This window comes from Rhea americana, unplaced genomic scaffold (genome assembly GCF_003343005.1).
Source record: "Rhea americana isolate MKP2758 unplaced genomic scaffold, rheAme1 scaffold_95, whole genome shotgun sequence".
Taxonomy (NCBI): domain Eukaryota; kingdom Metazoa; phylum Chordata; class Aves; order Rheiformes; family Rheidae; genus Rhea; species Rhea americana.
The window spans coordinates 1,859,848-1,879,112 of NW_028187144.1; the positions used below are offsets into that span (position 1 = coordinate 1,859,848).

The 19,265-nt window shown below is 42.5% G+C and overlaps 1 protein-coding gene across 2 annotated transcripts; it reads right to left on the reverse strand.

The window, feature by feature from the left end:
• Positions 1 to 1,816: 1,816 nt before the first annotated feature.
• On the reverse strand, positions 1,817 to 17,158 carry CDADC1 (cytidine and dCMP deaminase domain containing 1). 2 transcript variants are annotated; one of them, XM_085324967.1, is made up of 9 exons: positions 17,014 to 17,158; positions 13,370 to 13,464; positions 12,434 to 12,611; positions 11,003 to 11,581; positions 8,939 to 8,988; positions 7,693 to 7,862; positions 6,987 to 7,176; positions 6,249 to 6,309; positions 1,817 to 5,145 (listed from the first exon to the last, which is right to left on the reverse strand). In XM_085324967.1, exons 1-9 carry the CDS (start codon positions 17,156 to 17,158, stop codon positions 5,072 to 5,074), a joined length of 1,542 nt encoding a protein of 513 aa, XP_085181093.1. In that variant the 3' UTR covers positions 1,817 to 5,071. The 2 variants fall into 2 exon arrangements, with proteins under 2 accessions (XP_085181093.1, XP_085181094.1); XM_085324968.1 differs by having other exon boundaries at positions 11,003 to 11,548; positions 17,014 to 17,119.
• Positions 17,159 to 19,265: the final 2,107 nt, after the last annotated feature.

Sequence of the window (19,265 nt, forward strand, 5' to 3'; positions counted from 1 at the left end):
TTCCCCAGTCTGATGAAGACATCATTTTTCTGTACAATGTGGAAGAGCTTCAGCTTTGTGGCTAGAAGTGCCTCACTGCAGAATGGCCTCGGCCTGGTGGCGCAGGTTGTGAGGCGGCAAGGGGAATATGGTTTTGCTCTCTGACRACTGTAAGGGTATCGAACCCAGCCCTTTCCCTTCTTGACTAAGCACCCTAGCATTTCCATGCCCTTTAAATTTTCCCAGGATTAGGCAGGGAGCTGAGTGGGTGCTTCCAGCAATGTTCGACTTCCCAATTCAAGCAGCAGCAAGTGCCTCTGCCAGCCTCCCAGGCGCTGATTTTTCTGGGTACCTTTTGCAATACTTACTTACTTATGATAAAATACCTCTGTGTGGCTGTACATCACACACACAGCTGGTAAGCGCGTGCTGCTAGTAACGCCGGGGTTGTGGGTTCAGTCCCTGAATGGGCCAGTCCTTTGAGGGGCGGCCTAGGTGATCTCCAGAGGTCCCTTCTAACCTTACCAATTCTATGATTTGCCCACTCAGGGGCAGCAGCACCCCAGCTCCCTGGCTGAGACCATCTCCCCATCCCAGGAGTCAAACTTGGCTTCATCCAGGCCCACTTTGCTGCTAACACTGACCTCTCACAGCTGTGTGGGCTCAGCAGCTCCACTGGCTGCTGCWGCAATGAGCCTCTGCTCTTGCAGCAGCTAAGGCAAAAATAGCCTCGGTTCAGAGTYAGTCAAATTAGGGGCCTTATGCGCCTTGGCTGGTTAAGACAGCCATGTTGCGTGGCAGCACTGCCACTCCTGCCCCTTCTCTCCTTGCTCTGCAGCCTCCACTGCGCTCCTCCTCTTCGCCAGGCTACTGTTGATCGCTGGCTGCTGAGGTTCCATGTCTGTGCTCTGAGCAGCAAGAGCGTTTTTGCCATAGTATTTGGCACTTTGAGGGTGACAGCTCCTACCTGCTCCCTTCTTGCATTTGCCACATCATTGAGAAGGAGGTGGCRCCACTGCAGCTGCCTCGTGCTACCRCTCCCTCCCTTCTGAAGAGAGGCCACGCAGCAGTGCATTGCTGTCTGGCCTGTAGCAGACACAACCAGCATCTTGGCACACGCTAAGAGACAGCTAGGTGGGTCTGGGAAAACCGGAGCCCCAGCTGACGGGTTGCATGTTTGTCAACATTTCTCTGCAACTACCTTTCCGTGCAGAACAGAGCTCAGCTTTGTGCACGTGGCACTGTGGCAATCTGAATCTATTAGAGAGCTGCACACACCATCTGCCTTCTTTGCTTTTCTTGCCTCCAAGTGATGATGCCTTCTGTAGCTAACAAATTAGAACCAGAAAGACAGGAGAGCCAAAATTAAAATTTCTTTAAAAGACTGCAAAACTTGTCAGAATTAAACATCTATCTGGCGAGCTCATCCGGTTACCAGCCCTGCTGACCATGCCCCATGCATTGCTTGCTGTGCATCTACAACATCTGAGCTCAAAAGCACTTCTGAAGCAGGTCTCCCATGTCCCCACTTGGATACCCTCTCTGTAGCCCTCCCAGCCAAGAAAAAAGCTGTAYGGTGATTCACCAACTCAGCACTGCTTGAGGCAGCTCTTGCTCTCCACAGCGGGGGGATAAAAGCTCCCAGGGGATCCCAACCCTGCCCGGGGCTCGCAGCAGACARATTCTTCAGTGAGGGCAGAGGGAGGCAACAGAGCTTGGCTAAGAAGAACCAGCACCGCAGCCACGGGCACAGCCTGCGCCAGGAAAGGCTGTGCGCCCTTCACAGYGCTCAGCGCTCTAATAGCCCAAAGCACTTTAAAAAAGCACACTTCACTACTTACTGTTGGTTTAATTTATTAGCAGAAAACATGTTTTGCTGTAAGGCAGACGATTAACAGAATTTCTGTAATTTGCAGTCAAGAGGCCAAATAATTACTGGTGGCTAATACCTGCAATTAAAACAACTGTTTTGGCAYGAATGTAGAAGATTCAAAACACCTATGGGAATGTTGCACACATACACACACACATATATATAAATAAAATATATACCKTTACATTTCTTAGTTTTAAATATATTTCTCTTTTTACATAAGAAACAAACATCCTAAAGTACACTTGCAAAACAAGCACTGCAGGAGATCGCCATCTTCTGTGGCTCTCCTGGGCATGTAGCTGATGTACATAGCAGCGCTTGCACGGTCTGTGAGCTGGGAGAGAAACCGCATTCACGCTGTTCCTATGGGCCAAGACAAAGCACCTACTCTCTAATCCCAGAAAGAAGCAAAAGTGCAGTTACACTGATAACTGGAGCCTACAGAAATTCATGAGTCTTTAGATGAATCTGTAGAAACATGGCGTGACAGAAAAGAGACTTCCAAACCTTTCAGCCTTAGATGCAACTCCAAATTTCACTGTAAAATTTGTACAAAAACCTGCTCTTAAAAGCTAATAAAAAGGAAAGGCTTACATTTTAAAACAATTCCTCATGAAGATTATCATCAACATTCACATAGATCTTCAAAATTAAATTTTATTTAAAAAAAGCCTGCCAGTGTATTTATTTAATGTGTGTTATATTTGCTATGTATCTTTCTTTACCTTTCCAGGCCATCTTTGACTTTTTATGGACTTTTCAGTTTCCTGTAAGTGCCTGTAAGACAGATGTTGTTCCTATAGACTTCTTTACCTATTTTGACACCAGCTGACTGATTACAAAACTTGAAGAGCCTTAAACCTGCACTTCTGTTCTCCCCTGCTTTTACCTCAAGTATAAAAATGTTGCCTATAGATTATGGAAACAAGTAGGTTTTGGGTAGTTTTTTGGACTTTTGGGGCTAACAGACAGTGTTTTTTTCTATCTGTAGAAAAAGTCAAGAGTAGTTATTCCAACACAAGATGTTTAAAAGTAGTGGGGGAGAAAATATGCCCGAATAAATTAATCTATGATTTAAAAACAGGTTATTAAAACAATCCTGCTTACGAAACATGGTGTAGAAACAATAAATGACTTTAATCAGGTATGGAAGCCGCAAGCAAATAGTGCAACTCTCGATAAGGGAAGAAATATTATCTGAGTTTTGCACAGCAACCAGAGCAATAACCCCCAAGCCTGCACCTGGATCTGTGCGGGGCTCTGAACCCAGCAGGCGAGGCACAGAGCTCTTGCTGCTGCAGATCCAGCTGCAAGTTCAGGACATTTCTTCCTCTGCTCCAGATCACAAGACCTCGTGCAGTGGCAGTTCAGTTATTCGTTTATGAGCTACTGTACAAAAACAGCCTTTTGAGGTGTGCCACAAAAACAGATTTCAGCATGCTTCCCTTGGAGAGTCACGTATTTCTCCTTTGCTCACACTGGTCCTGAAGTCCTGTGAAATGAAGCTGTGTGCATCCTGCTTAGCAAGACAGCAGCAGTGCAGGAGGTCAGGCTATTGCCTGATGAGATTGCTGCTGCTACCTCTGCATGCACCACATTTATATGGCAGCTCTAGAATAGTCTTCAATTTAACTATGCTGAGAGAAACAGTAGCTTCTTGAGCTCCAGGGAGAGTAAGCACTTGTGCGGACAGCATGGCAGTAAGAGCATATAAGCATTCTCCAGCTCTGATGCCCAGGTACGTAAGAACAAACATACTCTGAGCCATGAGGAATCACAGTTCCTTGACGCAGTTATCAGCATCCAGGACTGTATCTTAAATTGCATGACCAGTTGCTAAACCGAGTAAGAACAGACTTCATGTAATTAATGCCACATTAAAGCTCCTTCACACACTGTCTAACCACAGCTTTGCTATCTGGTTTGAAATGTTTCCAAAGCCTAAAAGGAACCAAAAGAACCTGCAGAGCAGCAACCTGGAACCCAATTCCCCCCTCTAGGACTTTGGGAAGGGTGACAAAAGAAGACAAGATKCATGAAAGAGTTGGGAAGAGGCTATTTACATTCCCTACCAGCAGCAGAAAAAAAAAAAGTTTAAGGTGTTTGCACTTGAGAGCTCTGCAGAAGAGCACAGAAAGTCTTGGAATAACTGCTAAAACAAACACATAGAGCTCATATTCTAAGCAGCAAACAGGGAGACTGATCTCTCAAGATGAGATATGACCTTGCATTGTGGTTAGCTGGTTCCTATCCCCTCAAAACTAGCAACAACATAAGCTTGAAGTTTCAGTTCGTTTCTTCTGAACACTCCATCCAGGCTCCGCGTGTAATTACTCAAAGAATTCGCACCTAAAAAGGTACGGGCCACTCTAGTGGTACATATCACCCTATTTAAGGCACAACAGGACATCTAGCACTTTATTAGCTTCTGTAATCCGAGAAGCCTGTTAATGAAGCTGAACAAAAGCTAAGCACCAAGCATTCTTTCCTGTAGTATGTAGGGGCCAGCAAGATGCAAACAGCCAAATTCTTTTAAGCCTGAGTCCAGAGAAAAGTAAAATTAATCCCTGTCTAGATTAATTCAGATGGGATGCACTTGAGGAAGCACAAAGGGCACACAACAGCAATGCAAGTATTACAGAACGGAAGAGCTCTGCTGCTATCTGTAGGTTGAATGGGCATGTATGAGAAAGGAGCTTGATCCACAGATCMCTTATCTAGCAACCATTTCTATCCCAATGGCTTTGACTCCATTATATAAACAAACTGAGAAGTGAAAGCCACTTTCAGGAAATAGAAATAGTTACTAGTGACTACCTAGCTACCGTTTTTTAAGAGATTCCCTTGAACACTGTACTTGAAGAACGAGTACTTATTCTGCTAGCCGAGAGCTTAGAAATCCATTCCCTCAATTCCTATAACAAGTAGAACAGACACGATTTTACTATTATTCTGACCTATCGGCAGTGAACGTTCAGACTGATTTTTTTAATGTGTTAACAATGATTAGCCACCCAGCTCCTTCTTCAGAGAATACAGGTAGCATTTTTCCCCAGGAACTTCTAAATTAAAAATTCTATAAAACATTTAAGACATCATAAATAAACTTATTCTAAAAATCACTTTCCAAACAATAAATAAAACCCTTCCCTACTTGAAAGTGCAAAATAGCTGCATTATAAAAGTACAGAGCGAGATTGCAGGAGTGCTAATTATTCAATAGTGGCCAAGACACAGCTTCTTGTTTTGGTGCTGCTGGTCATCTAGTGATTTTGTTTTCTGGACCCCATCTGGGTAAAGAAAAAAAAAAGTGAAACTTATTAATACAACACTAAACATAGCCTAAATACCCACAGGCACAGGCATACTGAAAAAATACTTGGGGGAAGGGAGTAGCTGTCATCTTCCCCGTATTGAGGAACACGCAAACAACCATGGCAAGGTAAACACAGGAAGGAAAAAGAGCAACCCAAACGGGAGTTCAGCATGGAAAATTCCAGCACACCATCTCGAAGAAAYCATTGTTAAAAAAAGGAACCCCTTTAAAGGCTCTCAAACAAAATATCCCACAACTAATCTTTCCCCAGTTAGGTCTGAAAACCATTAGCAGAAGACAGGGACAGACATGCCCTKACATTATGCAGTGATTACTAATGCTCCTAAACATTACCCTGAACTCTTCCAGGACTTATGAGGAAGTGCCAAGAAAAAAAGAGTCATGAAAACTATTTAGCTTCTTTTTCACATGGTTTTCCCCACTGAATGAAAAACATGTTAAGGACTGATGATGGCGGGTCCCTTCTGCAGCACAGAAAGGGCTTCAGCATAACAGTCATCTGAACTCCATTATCAGAAGGTGACAGCTCCCTTGCTACAGGAGTGCTGGAAGACAGGGATCGTATATGACCTCAGCCTCAGTTGCCATTAAAAACAATGGAAACAAGGAAAAAGAAAAAAAAAAAGAAGTTGATTGAAAAGCACTGGCATAGAATCTACATCATGAAAGATGCACTGGAAATTTCCAGAAAACATTTAAATGACTTGGCAGAGATCAATTTCCCCTGAAAAACAACAGCACTCCAAAGTACTTTAAAATCTTTTTAGAACATGATATAAAACATGATACAGTAGCCTGGAACGATCAATGTGCAAAAGAGCATACTGTGGGCCTTGACAATAGGACTACTAGGTTTTGTAATGATTGCAAGTGCCATGCATTTGTTAAACTTATGTTTTGGACTTATCCTTAATTTAAAAATACAACCCAAAATGTCCTGATAAGTTTTCATAGCAAAATCTAACTAATTGAAATCAAACAGAGAGGACTWCAGATTTGTTTAAAAATGAATGTCACTGACTTCAATCATAAAATGCATTAATGAAACACACTTACTTTCTTTGGTTGTGGGATCACGGAATTCAAGGACGTTAGTGTGAAATGGATTTAGTTGCCACTGGTAAGAGAAGAAAAAAGTTTACTTATTCCAGAAGACAAAAAAGCAGGGGGAGAAAGAGAAAATACATCACAGCACTCCACTGTAAGACACAACTAGGGGTGAAATAGGAGAAAAAAGTGTTTTTCCTCACATGTACACTTGAGGATAAAGAGTTGTTAGGGCATGTGTGGCCATTTATTCCTTTGCTAAGGAGAAACAAGACTGCTTGAATGAACAGTGCTGCAGTTTGTCATGGTGAGCACCCCCGAATGCAGGTGCACTTGCCCACTTTCAAAACACACTGCGGCTCTTTCAGGAAGGGCTGGAAGAGCCACAAAAGCACACAGTCATCTCCCACATTGGCTACTATTCTGTGATGGGAAAGGCTAGGACAGAACTTCAGAGCTTGAGGAAACCGCCTCAAGCAGCAACAAGTAGTTRGAGGGAAATCTACAAGGAAATAACACCAGAGCAAATGGGCACACTCTGCCCTACTCTCTGGCAAACAGCAGGGTAAAGCAACCTTCTCAGTGTCCTTGCAGAATAGTCTCCCTATTCCATTTGTACTTGATTAAATAGCACAAAGGAATTGGGGGTGGGGGAAGCAGTCCTACATTGGCTACAGATGCTTGCCCACTCCTCTCTTCTCACACTGCTGCCCAAAGCTTTAAACTTTAGTATATTTAGACACTTACTGTAAATTTGCTTACACCTTCAAGTTCATCAAACTTCATGTATGATATGTCTGCTTTCTTTTTTCCAGCATCAACATCTCCTGCATAAATTTGCTTGATACCAGCCCCTTTGATTAAAGGTACACATTCATCACAGGGACATTTTGTCACAAATATCATGCTTCTCTCATCTGGCTTTATTTCTTGACACCTACAAGCAGTCAGAAACAGAATTTCAAAGTTATGTCTTGATAGGTTTGAACAGTGACAACTTGATATCTCACGGGAGCAAGAAGTGCTGTGTTAGCCTCTACTCTCAGAAGCAGCTTATTCTTATTCAAGGGCACAAGCATAAGATCACATCTGCTTTGGTTCTATTGTCTATGAATGTAAAACCTCCTCCTGCCTTTCCACACATATCAGAAACCTCAACATGTACCACTCCTCCATATTTCAGGTTATAGCATGGTCCCAGCAGGAGGCAGAGGCTGTGGCTTGTATCTGAAAGACAGCTGCACACATGACCAAACATCCTTGATATCAAGTTCTCTCAGATGCTTGAAGAAACACCATAGCTGACTGTGCCTATGCACATCCAAGTTCTGCATCTCAGGTATAAACAAAATGGTGACAGCAACCCACACTTCATCACCATGACATCATGCACCTGTCAAGGGATTTTTGTGAACTGTCTCATTCTTTTCTGTGGTAAGAACAAATCCATTACCTGAATGTCAAGGCGTTCTGCTCAGCATGTATAATGTATCTGAACTTTCTGATTTCCCGATCTTTTTGTTTATCATCCATGTGTGGAAAATCAGCATATTCAGATCCAGCAGGAAAGGCATTGTAGCCACAGCCTACAAAATACATTGCTCCTGTTCCATCACAGCTTTTCTGCAATAGCAAGAAGATCATCACATATGGAGATGTTTAAATTGTGTACTAAATCAAAGTGTTGTGCAATATATGTTGCACATTCTGTTTAGTATCTGAGCAATATTAGTTCTCGCCAAGTTACAGCAATTAAAAGAGGACTCAACTAACTACATGCCTGCCTGAAACTTTTCCACAAAGCTCCACAGGAGCTGCGTGGACAAACCACTAACACCACAAACAATACAAACCACTAGACTTTAGAGGCTTTTCTTTCAGCAAGTCATATTGATAGCAATAACAGAAAGTCTTGAGGATCCAGTCCTTAGTCCTTTCTGCAATGTACAACAAAAAAGAAAGCTGGGGCTCGTCCCTGATGTGCCAGGGACTGTATTTTACCTGTCTCTGAACACACCCAGTGACCAGTGGGCTGACAAAGAAACTGGCAATTGAAATTAGAAAAGAAATAAAACAACTATAATCACTTGATGACAGAAGTGCTAAAAAACAAAAGAGCAGGTTGCAGTTGGATAAAGAATGAGGGTTCTTGGACCAGTAATGTGCACAAAGACTTAAAGAAACAAATCCCTTACATTTTGATATGAAAAAGGAAACAACATTTGTGAAAAAATATCACTGATACAAAAAACATGCTGAAGTCAGCATAGTGTTTCAACTGCATAAAAAAAATCTGTAAGAGACTGTCAGGCTATGATTGCCCTGTTACCTCTCCATAATCCCTGCAAATAGGAACTGTGCAGAGTAAGCACATGCTGTCTGATCAACAGTTGTGGCAAAACTTTGCACCCAAGGCACTCGGAAAAACCGAAACAATGGTTACGGAAGCAAGCAAACTGAAAAGCTAGGCAAGGACACATGGAGGTCATTCAACTCCTTTATCCTGCTCCTTCATCTGGACAAGGTAACATCGAATCAGTCATTAACTTAGTTACCAAAGAATGAGAAGTACAAGTTTTCATAGCACTGTCTGTCTATAAGTTTATACATACGTGTATTTTTCAAAGTAAAATAAATTCTAAGATGATACACTTGTATGAACTGTGAGTGCAAGAAGTGGTAAGTTATTCCATACTTACAGATTTTCCTTCCGCCCAAATAATAGCTCCAACTCCTGTTTTATGATCCTCTAAAATACAGAATGTTTTAGTAGTAAGTAAAACATAAGGTACTTGCACATTACCTATACACTAATATATGAAATCAGAGAGTAAGAAGCAACAATCTTGGGTGCTTGGTAGAAAGAGAAAAGCAGCACAGAAAGATGAGAGCTTCAACATCATATGAATCTGCTGCAAAAGCAAGGGTGTGGTTAACCATTCTAAGACTTGGCTGGGTACATTTGTTCCAAAATGCTGAGAAATAAACAGTGCATATATCAGACATGAAAATGCAAGCCAAGAATATGGACAGGTTAGCTGATTTGAACTATAAAACTGATTTAAAAAACCCTCCTATWTATTACTAAAATTAATCTCCATCGGTTGTAAAGTACATAGTTCTGTAGTCTCAATTCCTAACAAAATTTGTTTTATTTTATACCTAACTGGAGACAAAATGTTAACAATTGAATTCTGTGGGCTGTTTCCTACCATTACTGCAGGAACACCGAAACAAAACTTTCTATTATGTGACTTGGAAGTCTTTTATGCAACTTGGAAGTCTACCTCTGGAGTTACTGATGAGAGTCTTGACCAGTTAAAATGGAGCATGTTAAGGTGGGGGGGAGGGGGGAAATCAGGCTTCCATAGTGATGAATATCGTAGACAAAACTGTTTCAGTTAACTATTTTTCATCATCCTTAGCATTACTACCACACACCCTCACTTGAAGGTGGTCTTTTCCTGCCGAGGGCTGAGAATTTTATTTGCATTCTACATATTTATTAGTCATTGATGTATATTAATCCAGCAGAGAAAATATCTTATGACCTCACGCCTCTGTTAGCCACCTGTACGACAGTGTAAAGCATAACAGCACGTGTGGGAGGTGTTATATAAAATTCATACAGGATCAGGAACTTGTAACAGGACTAAAGCGGAATAAGAGTCTGTTCAAACACAGACCAGAATTCAGGCTGAACAGCTCAGACAAAACTGAATTCTGCTGCTCCAAGAATGAATGCTGAAGCTGGGCCATTTTATCCTGCTCTGTACAACAGCTGTTGTGCAAAAACACAAAAATTGTTCCAGGTAACTTTTGAATTAGTTCTAAAACTCCTGAAAAAAGCACACATGCATGTGCACACCCACCCACCCATTCAAATCACAAGGTCTGAATAAGCCAAAAGGCACATTCAGCATCTAAATCAACAGGGTGTGTATGTATGTGCTTGTGTGTGGACGTGTGCATGCACGTGTGTCTGCGTGTGTGTGAGGGAGTGAGGGAATACTTTTGTTTTAACCTTTAAATATATGCCACCTATTTGTCTATAAGGGTTTATAAAAGCAACTGTCGTATCTAGATGGAAAGGAAACATTACTAAGGAGCACCATCAAATTTTAAACCTTCAGAACAATAATCTCCAGAAGAGTTTACCAACTTACTGCATTGCTACAAACACGGGAAGAATAAAAAAAGCGCTGAATAGAAGTAATCTTCATCAAAAGATAGAAAAGTCAACAGAAAAAAAAAAAACAAGAAAATCTGTGTACCAAATCCCCAGAATCTTTCCAAACGAAAAGACCTCAGTTATATAATCAATGCCACTAATAACACTGGGACCAGGAAACTTAACATAACTGTACTTAAATCCTCCTGGAGGAATATTATTCCACTGCTGTTTTTTTGAAAAAGCATACATAGTATCAAATAGGTGCCAATAGGTTAAGTGGATCAGAAGCATCTTGTGAAACATTGGTAAGAAAAGTCTCACAGGAGTCTGAAGAGTTTAAATGCTACTGTTGGCATTTAAACACGTGTTAAATGCATGTGTTCGCAGGGCAGGCTTTGCTAGGACTGTATGTGAAATGCATTGATTTTTGTCTTGGAAAACCTCAGTGCTTTTAGAGACTATTTCAGAGATGCAGGAATGGACGTACGCACTTTAAAGACTTGTAAGCATTTTGAAAAAACAAGACTGAAAATCAGGAACACACTGTAAACGCAAGAGCTGCTCTTCTCCTGCTACAGTAATAACTCACCTGTCCGATAGGCAAGTAGTCTGGCTTGAATCATACAATGCCTTGCAATTTCTTGAGGTAAGCCCTGATGATGCATTTCATTTGTTGGCTGTGATTCATGGCAGTAAAACCCAAAACATCCAAAGACAGGAACACTGGCAGCCACTGTGGCCAAGACCAAGACCAGATCTTTCATATTTTGTCTAAGGTTGCTGAAGTATGGATTTTCGCAGAGATTCTCCAGTCCTATTGTCATCAATATTTGCTTGTGCATTTCCTCATTTGAAATTAGGAACAAGCTTTCATACTCTTTTATTTTCTCTTGTCTACATTCAGTATAAAAGTCAGTATTAAAGTCAGGCTGAGATTTTGCTATTTTTTGAATGAAATCTAATTTGGTAGAAGTCTCTTCAACAAACTGCACCATATAGCACACTAAGGGCTGAAGTAAGACGCACACACGAGCACGACTATTTGACTTCAATCTTTCCACTGCTTTGGCATCTAGCTTTGCATCATCAGTAGTAATGGGATTGGACACCTCATTCTGCAAGCTGATTTCAGGATCTGCAGGCCAGTAAGAAATTCTGTTCACTCCAGCTGTAAGATAAGGTAATGCAGCAAAAGGAATTGTGCAAATATAGTCAAATATAAACCTCATAATTAACACATTACCTCATAACTGTTTKCATTCCTTTAAGGCCTTGGGTGCTGGTTAAAGGGTGTCATTTAACTTAACTTAAAGAGTGTTAGTATTCTGCTACAAGAATGCTAGCAGCTACCAGTATCAAGAGGTTATCAGACCTGATAATCAGACTATAGAGAGAAATCAAAGTTTACTAAGTTGCAAGATCTTTGGGGTAGCCTGCTTTTGCATCTTACAACAGACGCATTACCACCAAACAAGGGGTAGCACTAACAGAAGCTGCTGTTGAGATTAAAGAGCAATACCTCCAGAAGTGCTGTACCAGCAGATCCCATCTCAGGAAGCATGACATGTCTTCAGCTCACTTAAGAAACAGCAGCCTTCAAGTACTCCCTGTGATTTCTGCACCAAATAACCCCTTCTTGTAGTACCACTAACAAGCAATGGGAGGGCAAGGAAAAACATAGCAATCTAGGCCTAGTCATCAGGCTTAGGGTTGCCTTGGAAAAGTGCCACCAGTATGTCAGAATCTCAGGGCTGCATCCCATCGAAAAGGTAAGAATTGCTAACAATATTGGTGGCACTGAGAAATAGGGTCTCGGTAGTAAATCCTACTTCCTGGATCATCAGCTACTGGAAATACACATTCAGTTCTGCTTATACCCTTCTGGAAAACATCAGTGAATGTTATGCAAGTTTGAGATCAAGACTGACAATCGGAACAATCTAAGAAAAAAAATGGCTTTCTCCTACCACCAATGATAAGCACAGCATTTACTCCTACTATAATATAGGCATTTGCTTACCATTTACAATCATTTTTAAACAAGTCGAACATGGTTTTCTGGAAAAATAAAGATCACAGTTTTTAAGTCTTGATCCATGTTTAATGAGTGCAATTTGACCAGCATGCAAGTCTGCACTGGAACAATGAAGACCAACAATCTTCATGTTTTTCACAACAACAAGACCACTCTTCTTTACCTACAGAAAAAATATCACTATTATTAATTTATTTTAGCATCAAGTTGATAGAGATGTCACAGTTGGGTAGCAGTTAGCTAGCCAGAATTGGAGCACATTGCTTCTCAATACAAATTTGGATACAAATAAACAAATGATCTTTATGTTACATTTCCTCTAAGCAATACTTTTTTTCCCYGCAATTTCTACATGTGCGTGATAACATCTGAGTACTATGGCCCTGTTAAACTTCAAATCAGGATTTTGTCACAAATTTCTGACTTTACTGGTCTAGATTTTGTTATGGGTAAAATACAGGGAACACATAAAATGTTGTCAATTGAAACTGAAAACTCCTCTGGTTCACTCCCTGGAGATGACAGTTATCTCCTTTGTTTGGCACACAGGAACGAAAGATTCAGAAGGGAATTCTGAAACCAGCCATGGCCCTTATTCTGGGGGTACTCTGTGTGATGCAGGGAAACCCTCTGAGAATGCTGATGAATTTAATTTGTGTCTTAATCTTGCCCAGTCTGAGAGCCAACTGCTTGTCTAGCGTTATTTCTGTCTCTTCATTTACAGAAACTAATCTTGTTTCTAAAGCTTCTGTGAAAAAAGTGTATTTATCACAGAAACAATCTTTCATATGTGGATTCTTATGATTTCTGGAGTATCTGACATATATGTCACGTCATGTAAAGAGGAATCTGGTTAAATTCACTGCAGAAGCTACTAGCACTTGTTCAGAAAGACCAATTGACTGTAAATGTGTATCTTACCTGTGATTTTTTCTGTTTCTCAGCTGAGGGAAAGAGCTCCATCCAGAGACTGAACAAGGTAAAGAGATTGACCTTAGAAAGCCTTGGTATTTGACCTGTCATTAGAACAATAAGAAAAAAAAAAACACATTGTTTTAATAACTAAGATATGCAAGAGATGCTGCACAGCAGATGTGAACAACCTTTCAAAGGTGGCACACTGCATTCCATTATTTCTCTCCTAGAATAGAAGCTAAGTATGTCAGGAAGGACACAGTCAGAGCTGGAACAGGCAAGCTGCGGACAGCTAGTGGAGCCGTATCCTGCCTCTCTTTAAGGGAAGGTTATCTTGGCCTTTAAGCTCTGAGATAAGATTTCTTTCAGAAGTGCCCAAGCTTCCAGAAAAGAGAAACAAAACTGGCACAAATTCTATATGTCAAAAATCTCCCACTTYTAACAACCTGTGCATTGAATTTTCTATTTTATGAAACAATGTGGAAGCATATAAGCCAAGCAATCCAACATGCAGCAAGATTTTGCTTATAATGAGGGCTATGATCAGCTGTAGTGTCTTCATACACACTTCCTGCAATATTAGCCCCAATCACCAGTTATCTAGGTAGATGAAAGAAAACAGAACCTTTCTTCAGRCTCAAATAAAAACTTTGAGTAATTTCCAGATTTTCTACACCAAAGCTTCAACCAAAGCTAGCCTGTCAACCATTTCCTGCTATTACAGCAGGTAATGCCACACTGTCCTCTTCAGGACAGCAGTCTGTCAACCCAAAAAGCTTGCATTCAGATGCAGAGATCAGCTTTGTACAATGAGAGAAAGTGGTGACACTTTCACTGAAACTCAGGGAGTTAATTCTACTTAATAATAAAGAGCAGACCAGATCCTGCATAACTCAATTCCCTTGTGTGATTCACAAACATTTAAAGAAATCCAAGACATATGTTATAATTCACCTTCAGGACCACCACATACAGAGCACAAATATCTAGATACACATCATGATCTTACCACCAACACCAACACCATCAGCAAAAGCAAGCAGCCATTGAGAAATCTACCAGTTGCAATACTTCCGCAGAAACGGGTTTCTGAATTAGGATTTTTACAAAATCTGCTTAGATTTTGGTTAGATTTTTACAAAAACTTATTCCTCAAGTGGCTGTCACTTCTAACCAAATAACCAAAAAGGTAGCAAAGAATCCCTTCTAAGCCCACCAACCACCTTATGATGTATCAGATCACTTCTACTCAAGATCTGGACAGCATAGCATCCTAGGCCACACTCATAGCATTGCTGAACATGCTACTAATGAAAAAGAAGGAAACTCTGCATTGCTCTCTAATGCTCATGTCATTCCAGCTATAAAACTGTCTTCCCTCACATTCAGCACGAAGTTAGTTAAGACTCTGAAAAACCTCCAGTTCCTCTTTCAGTGGTGCTTACAGAGAGCTGTAACGAGCACACTGAGAAAGACATTTCTTTACACAGTTCTAATGGTTTGGAAGAGGCATAACCAGATATTTAGATTGTTTTAGTGGGAAAAAAAGGGTTTGAAAAGGGGGCTTAGACAGTTTTATGATATGGCTGCAAACCCCAACAGAAAATTAGGACAGTGGATAAACAAACTTCCTTGAAACTCATGACTAGAATACCATTTTCACCCAATATTTCTGCAGCATTTTTTCACACAGAAATGAGAGCAAAATTACCAGAGATTTTGGAAAGAGACGACTGTCCTCTAAGCAGCAGCAGCTGATGCCACACTATCCACTGTTCCTTAGACTGCACAGCTATGACATTCATGCAAGGCATTGCAAGAGGCAGCTGGCTAGCAGAACCAGACACATGTGCTACCTAGAATGTTCATTTTTAGAAAGTATGAGGAAGATTTGTTCTCACTTGTACTAAAAAACTCTAAAAATAAGTCTACACTTACATTTATTTACACATGTAGAATTTGTTTTCTTAAATGTTCATTCAACTCAGTCTTGTTACAAGTCCTGTTCACACCTGTTGTAGCCTGTGCACAGTTCCCAAATGGCAAGTRAAATAAACAGTGTGTTTTATACCTACTCATACATCTCCCATCATGATTTCAATAACAGATGCATCATACAGAGCCGGTTTAAATTGGATTACACAACAAACAGAAACAAGTTTGAACTGCTTTTTGTTTTCCTGGGCCTAATCTGAATGTGACACATTCAATACACTGCAAACAAATCAAAGAATGCACTGGTTTGCTCTCTTTTATGAACTAACATTAATTTATAAGAAGTAGGAAGACATTATGATGAAAAAGGAAGTACAGTGGTCACAATTATGATTTATACACACCCTCTTCTTTGCTCATTTATGTAGTTCAATATTTTATTAAGTTCACCAGAGTGAAGAGAAGATACATTAAAGTGGCCAGGAAATATCTTTTGAAGGTGGGGGACACATGTAAACCCCACTGAATTTAAAAGCAAGTGCAGAAGATCAGGGAAGAGAAAGAATTAGGCTCTTAGATTTTTGCTGCTAATAGCAAAACTATGCAAAAGGTGCATCGCATCCTCACAGCAYCTCTCCTCCGCACAGCCCAGCCCCACTCTTGCACAAATGCACAATTTTACTCCTCCAAGCACACTCCAGGGAAGGTATGGTGTGAAGGTGAGTACTGGAGTGCTGAAAATCCTGCTACTGCTGTACTGGCAGGCAAGAAGGAGCAGGGCATTGCCCATCTGGATGCAGCTCAGCTACATGACTTATGATGTTCTTGCAGTATAGGACTTCCTAGTTCAAAGTCTGAAAAAATCGCAAGATCTCATCTTACAAGTGAAAAAATAACAGTACTCTTTGAACACCACCAAAAAGGGAATCTCAATGTCATCATTTTAACTTGCCAGATAGCACCTGAAAAAGGAAAACAGAAATCATTTCCAGAGTTCACCTTCTTTGCTCACTTGGAAGTAGGATTTTCATAGCACTTGGAAGAACCAAACCTCATTTACACCTCAGAGAGACGCCTGGTGGCCTTGCTGTGGCGGCCTGAGTACCTCACAGCCCACGGGCAACCTGAATGCACACACTACTCCCCCCTTGGACAACAGCAATGGGATGTGTAAAATGTGTCAAAAGTTGCTTAATTTGGGACTTCACAGCTTTGTGATAGAGTGACTCTCTGCCAAACTTGGGCCCTACTATAAAGGTTAGTAATGACACTCCTCAAAAGGAAAGCATTTTAATCAGTTGAAAATACAAGCTATAAAACTGGAAACCATCTTGACAGACCCAAATATTGGTTAGCAAAAAGCCTTATGAATAAGACTGAATGGAAGGGGGGTAGGAGGGGAGATACTTTACTGCCTTGCCTCCAACGAGCTCGAGCGCCTAATGCAAAACGCAGTAACGGGAAGGGCCGCCGGGAAGGAGAAGCCCTTATCAAGGTCCTCACGAGAGGACAACACAGAGCTGGGCAACGCAGACGCACACGGGCAGGCGGAGAGACCCAGACACGCACGCAGACGGCCCCCACCCCCCCCAGGGCCCCGCCAGCCGTTAACGGCCGCTCCCGCCGCGCGCCGCGGCTCCCTCACAGCAGCGCGGCCGGGCCAGGCCAGGCCCCGTCCAGCCGGGCCCCCGCGATGGGCACGGGGCGGCGCTCACCGGCCATGCTGTCGGTCTGCGTGCTCGCCGCGCTCACCCGCGGCCCCACCGCCGCCGCCGCCACCGCCACCTCCTCCTCATCCTCCTCCTCCGCTCCGTGCATCGGTGCCGCCACTGCCGCCGCCGCTGCCCGCCCCGCCCCCATGGCGGCCGCGCCCCGCCCCAGGGGGCGTGGCCTCGGGGATGACGGGCGGGCGCTTCGGCCAATAGGCAGTCGGGAGGTGGGGAGAGGGGCGTGGCTTGTTGCGACGGGGCGTGGCGTGCCGGCCGTTGAGGGGAGGCGGCAGCGGGTCCATGTTGGCTGCCCGGCCCGCACCCGGAGGCAGGCGGGCGGGCGGGGGTGCTGGCGCCGGCCCTGGCCCTGGCCCTTGCCGGCCCGGCTCCTCGGGCTGCTCTTGCAGTTAAAGTTTTTCTAGATTTAGCTGTGGTCGCTAAACGCGTGAAAAATCCCGTCCCTTCCCCTTGCTGCTTCCACACAAGGGTTCTCCCAACAGAGCCGTTACCTGGGTGAAACCTCTCCTCTTACCTGCACTAAACGTTTCCTCTAGGGCACAAGGAATACTTCCCAAAGCAGATTTTCTGGTGCAGAAGCTGTGTCCTTCCGAGGAGAATTTTTATGGTGATGACAAGCTARCTAATAAAATGAGCAAGCCCTTGTCACGTGTGGAGAGAGCTTGGAAAATGTGGCCTTTTCCTCCACTAAAAATGTGTGTCTTAACGGCTGCTGTAAGGGGACCAAGAGGACGGCTTGCATGTTGCAGTTGTTAAAAAGAAATGCCCAAGCCCTTTCCTAGGAAATACTTCTCAAAGAGCACGCTTTCAGGAGGAACCCGGCGTCCTCTGGGCACTTCAGGCTTTCTTGTTTCTGCAGATCAAATCTCCTGGCAGTGCTGAAGAGAAATGAAAATAGACGGGGCGCTGGCAGGCAAATCTGCTCCACAGCTGAGGTGATAACTTCCACTGACTAGTTTGCTATTTGGATCTTCACTTGTTTTTTYCCTTGGCGAGAGCCTGCCTCACAAAGCATGAGAGATTTTGCTCCAGGGCACAGGTTTTCTTTTCTTTTCTTTTTATTTTTTTTTGTTCATTTTCAATTAACTTCCTGAGAAGTCTGATGAAAAATGATGACTGCTCTGAGGAAGATCTTTTGCATCTGCAGGTGCCGTTCCATCTGTGTCATAGCCAGTAACACGAAGTAGGGTTGCATTCAGGCCAGCTCCTTCCCTGCTCTGTAGTAGCTGGGCCACAAAAGCAAGGSAATATCACTGTTTCTCAGGAGTGCTTACCTCTAAGTTTGGACTTTTTGCCCTGGAAAGAGTGCAGCAAGTCATTAGGGAAATCATTTCTCCCTGAAAATTATATTTGTGGGTGTTTGTTCCAGGGCCAGGTTTAATGCACATTAGCTCCTTCAGACTTCAGTTGGATGTGGTTTAGTGGGCTGTGGTGATATACCCCTGTGAGAGGAATTCAGTATTTGTGTAGTATTGTGGAGGCTTGACAGGAAAGCAGAAAAAAACCCAAAGACTGACACACCACTTCATGCTGATGCAAAAAATAACTCTATCTGCAGCCTCATCTCCCTGCTTCTGGGAAAGGCATGATGGTTGGGTTTTGTTGACATTCGAAACCACATTAGCTGGGGAACAGTTTTGATTTTCTCACATAGTGGCCTTGAATATGGTTGGAGAGTTCAGTGGTGCTTACCCTCGCAGCAGCCTTGAGCTGCCCGCTCAGAAGGCTCAGCCAGGCAGGAAGGGGGGGTCCTTGTCAGGCCACTCAGCTCCAAACGATGTGGCCAGAGCAAGAACCAGACTGCCTGCTGCTATGCTTTTCTTTCCAGTGTTGTGATAGATTGTGAATTTGTGGTCTGGCAATTTTCTCAGCTTTCACCATAGATGCCTGAAGGGATCAGCCTTAATTAGTTAATTATTTATTGATTATTAATTATTTTATTAATTATTAATAAGCTCCACCAGGTCTGATGGTCTGTATAAACCAAGGCACCTATGCCTTGCAGCATTTTGTGTGCAGAGCCTCTTTTAGCTGCATGGTAGCTTTGTGGTGCACTGTTAAATGTCTCTGCCACTTAAGTTTCTTCTTCCTAAATGTTGGGATATGTAGAAGCCTCTCTGTGGCTAAATTTGCAGAAATAAATGCATTAACTGCTGTCATGTGTAAGAAACAAAATAACTACTAAGATTCAGTGAGTATAAAATCACATCTTGAACAGTTTCAGGCTTGAGTCCTAGGCT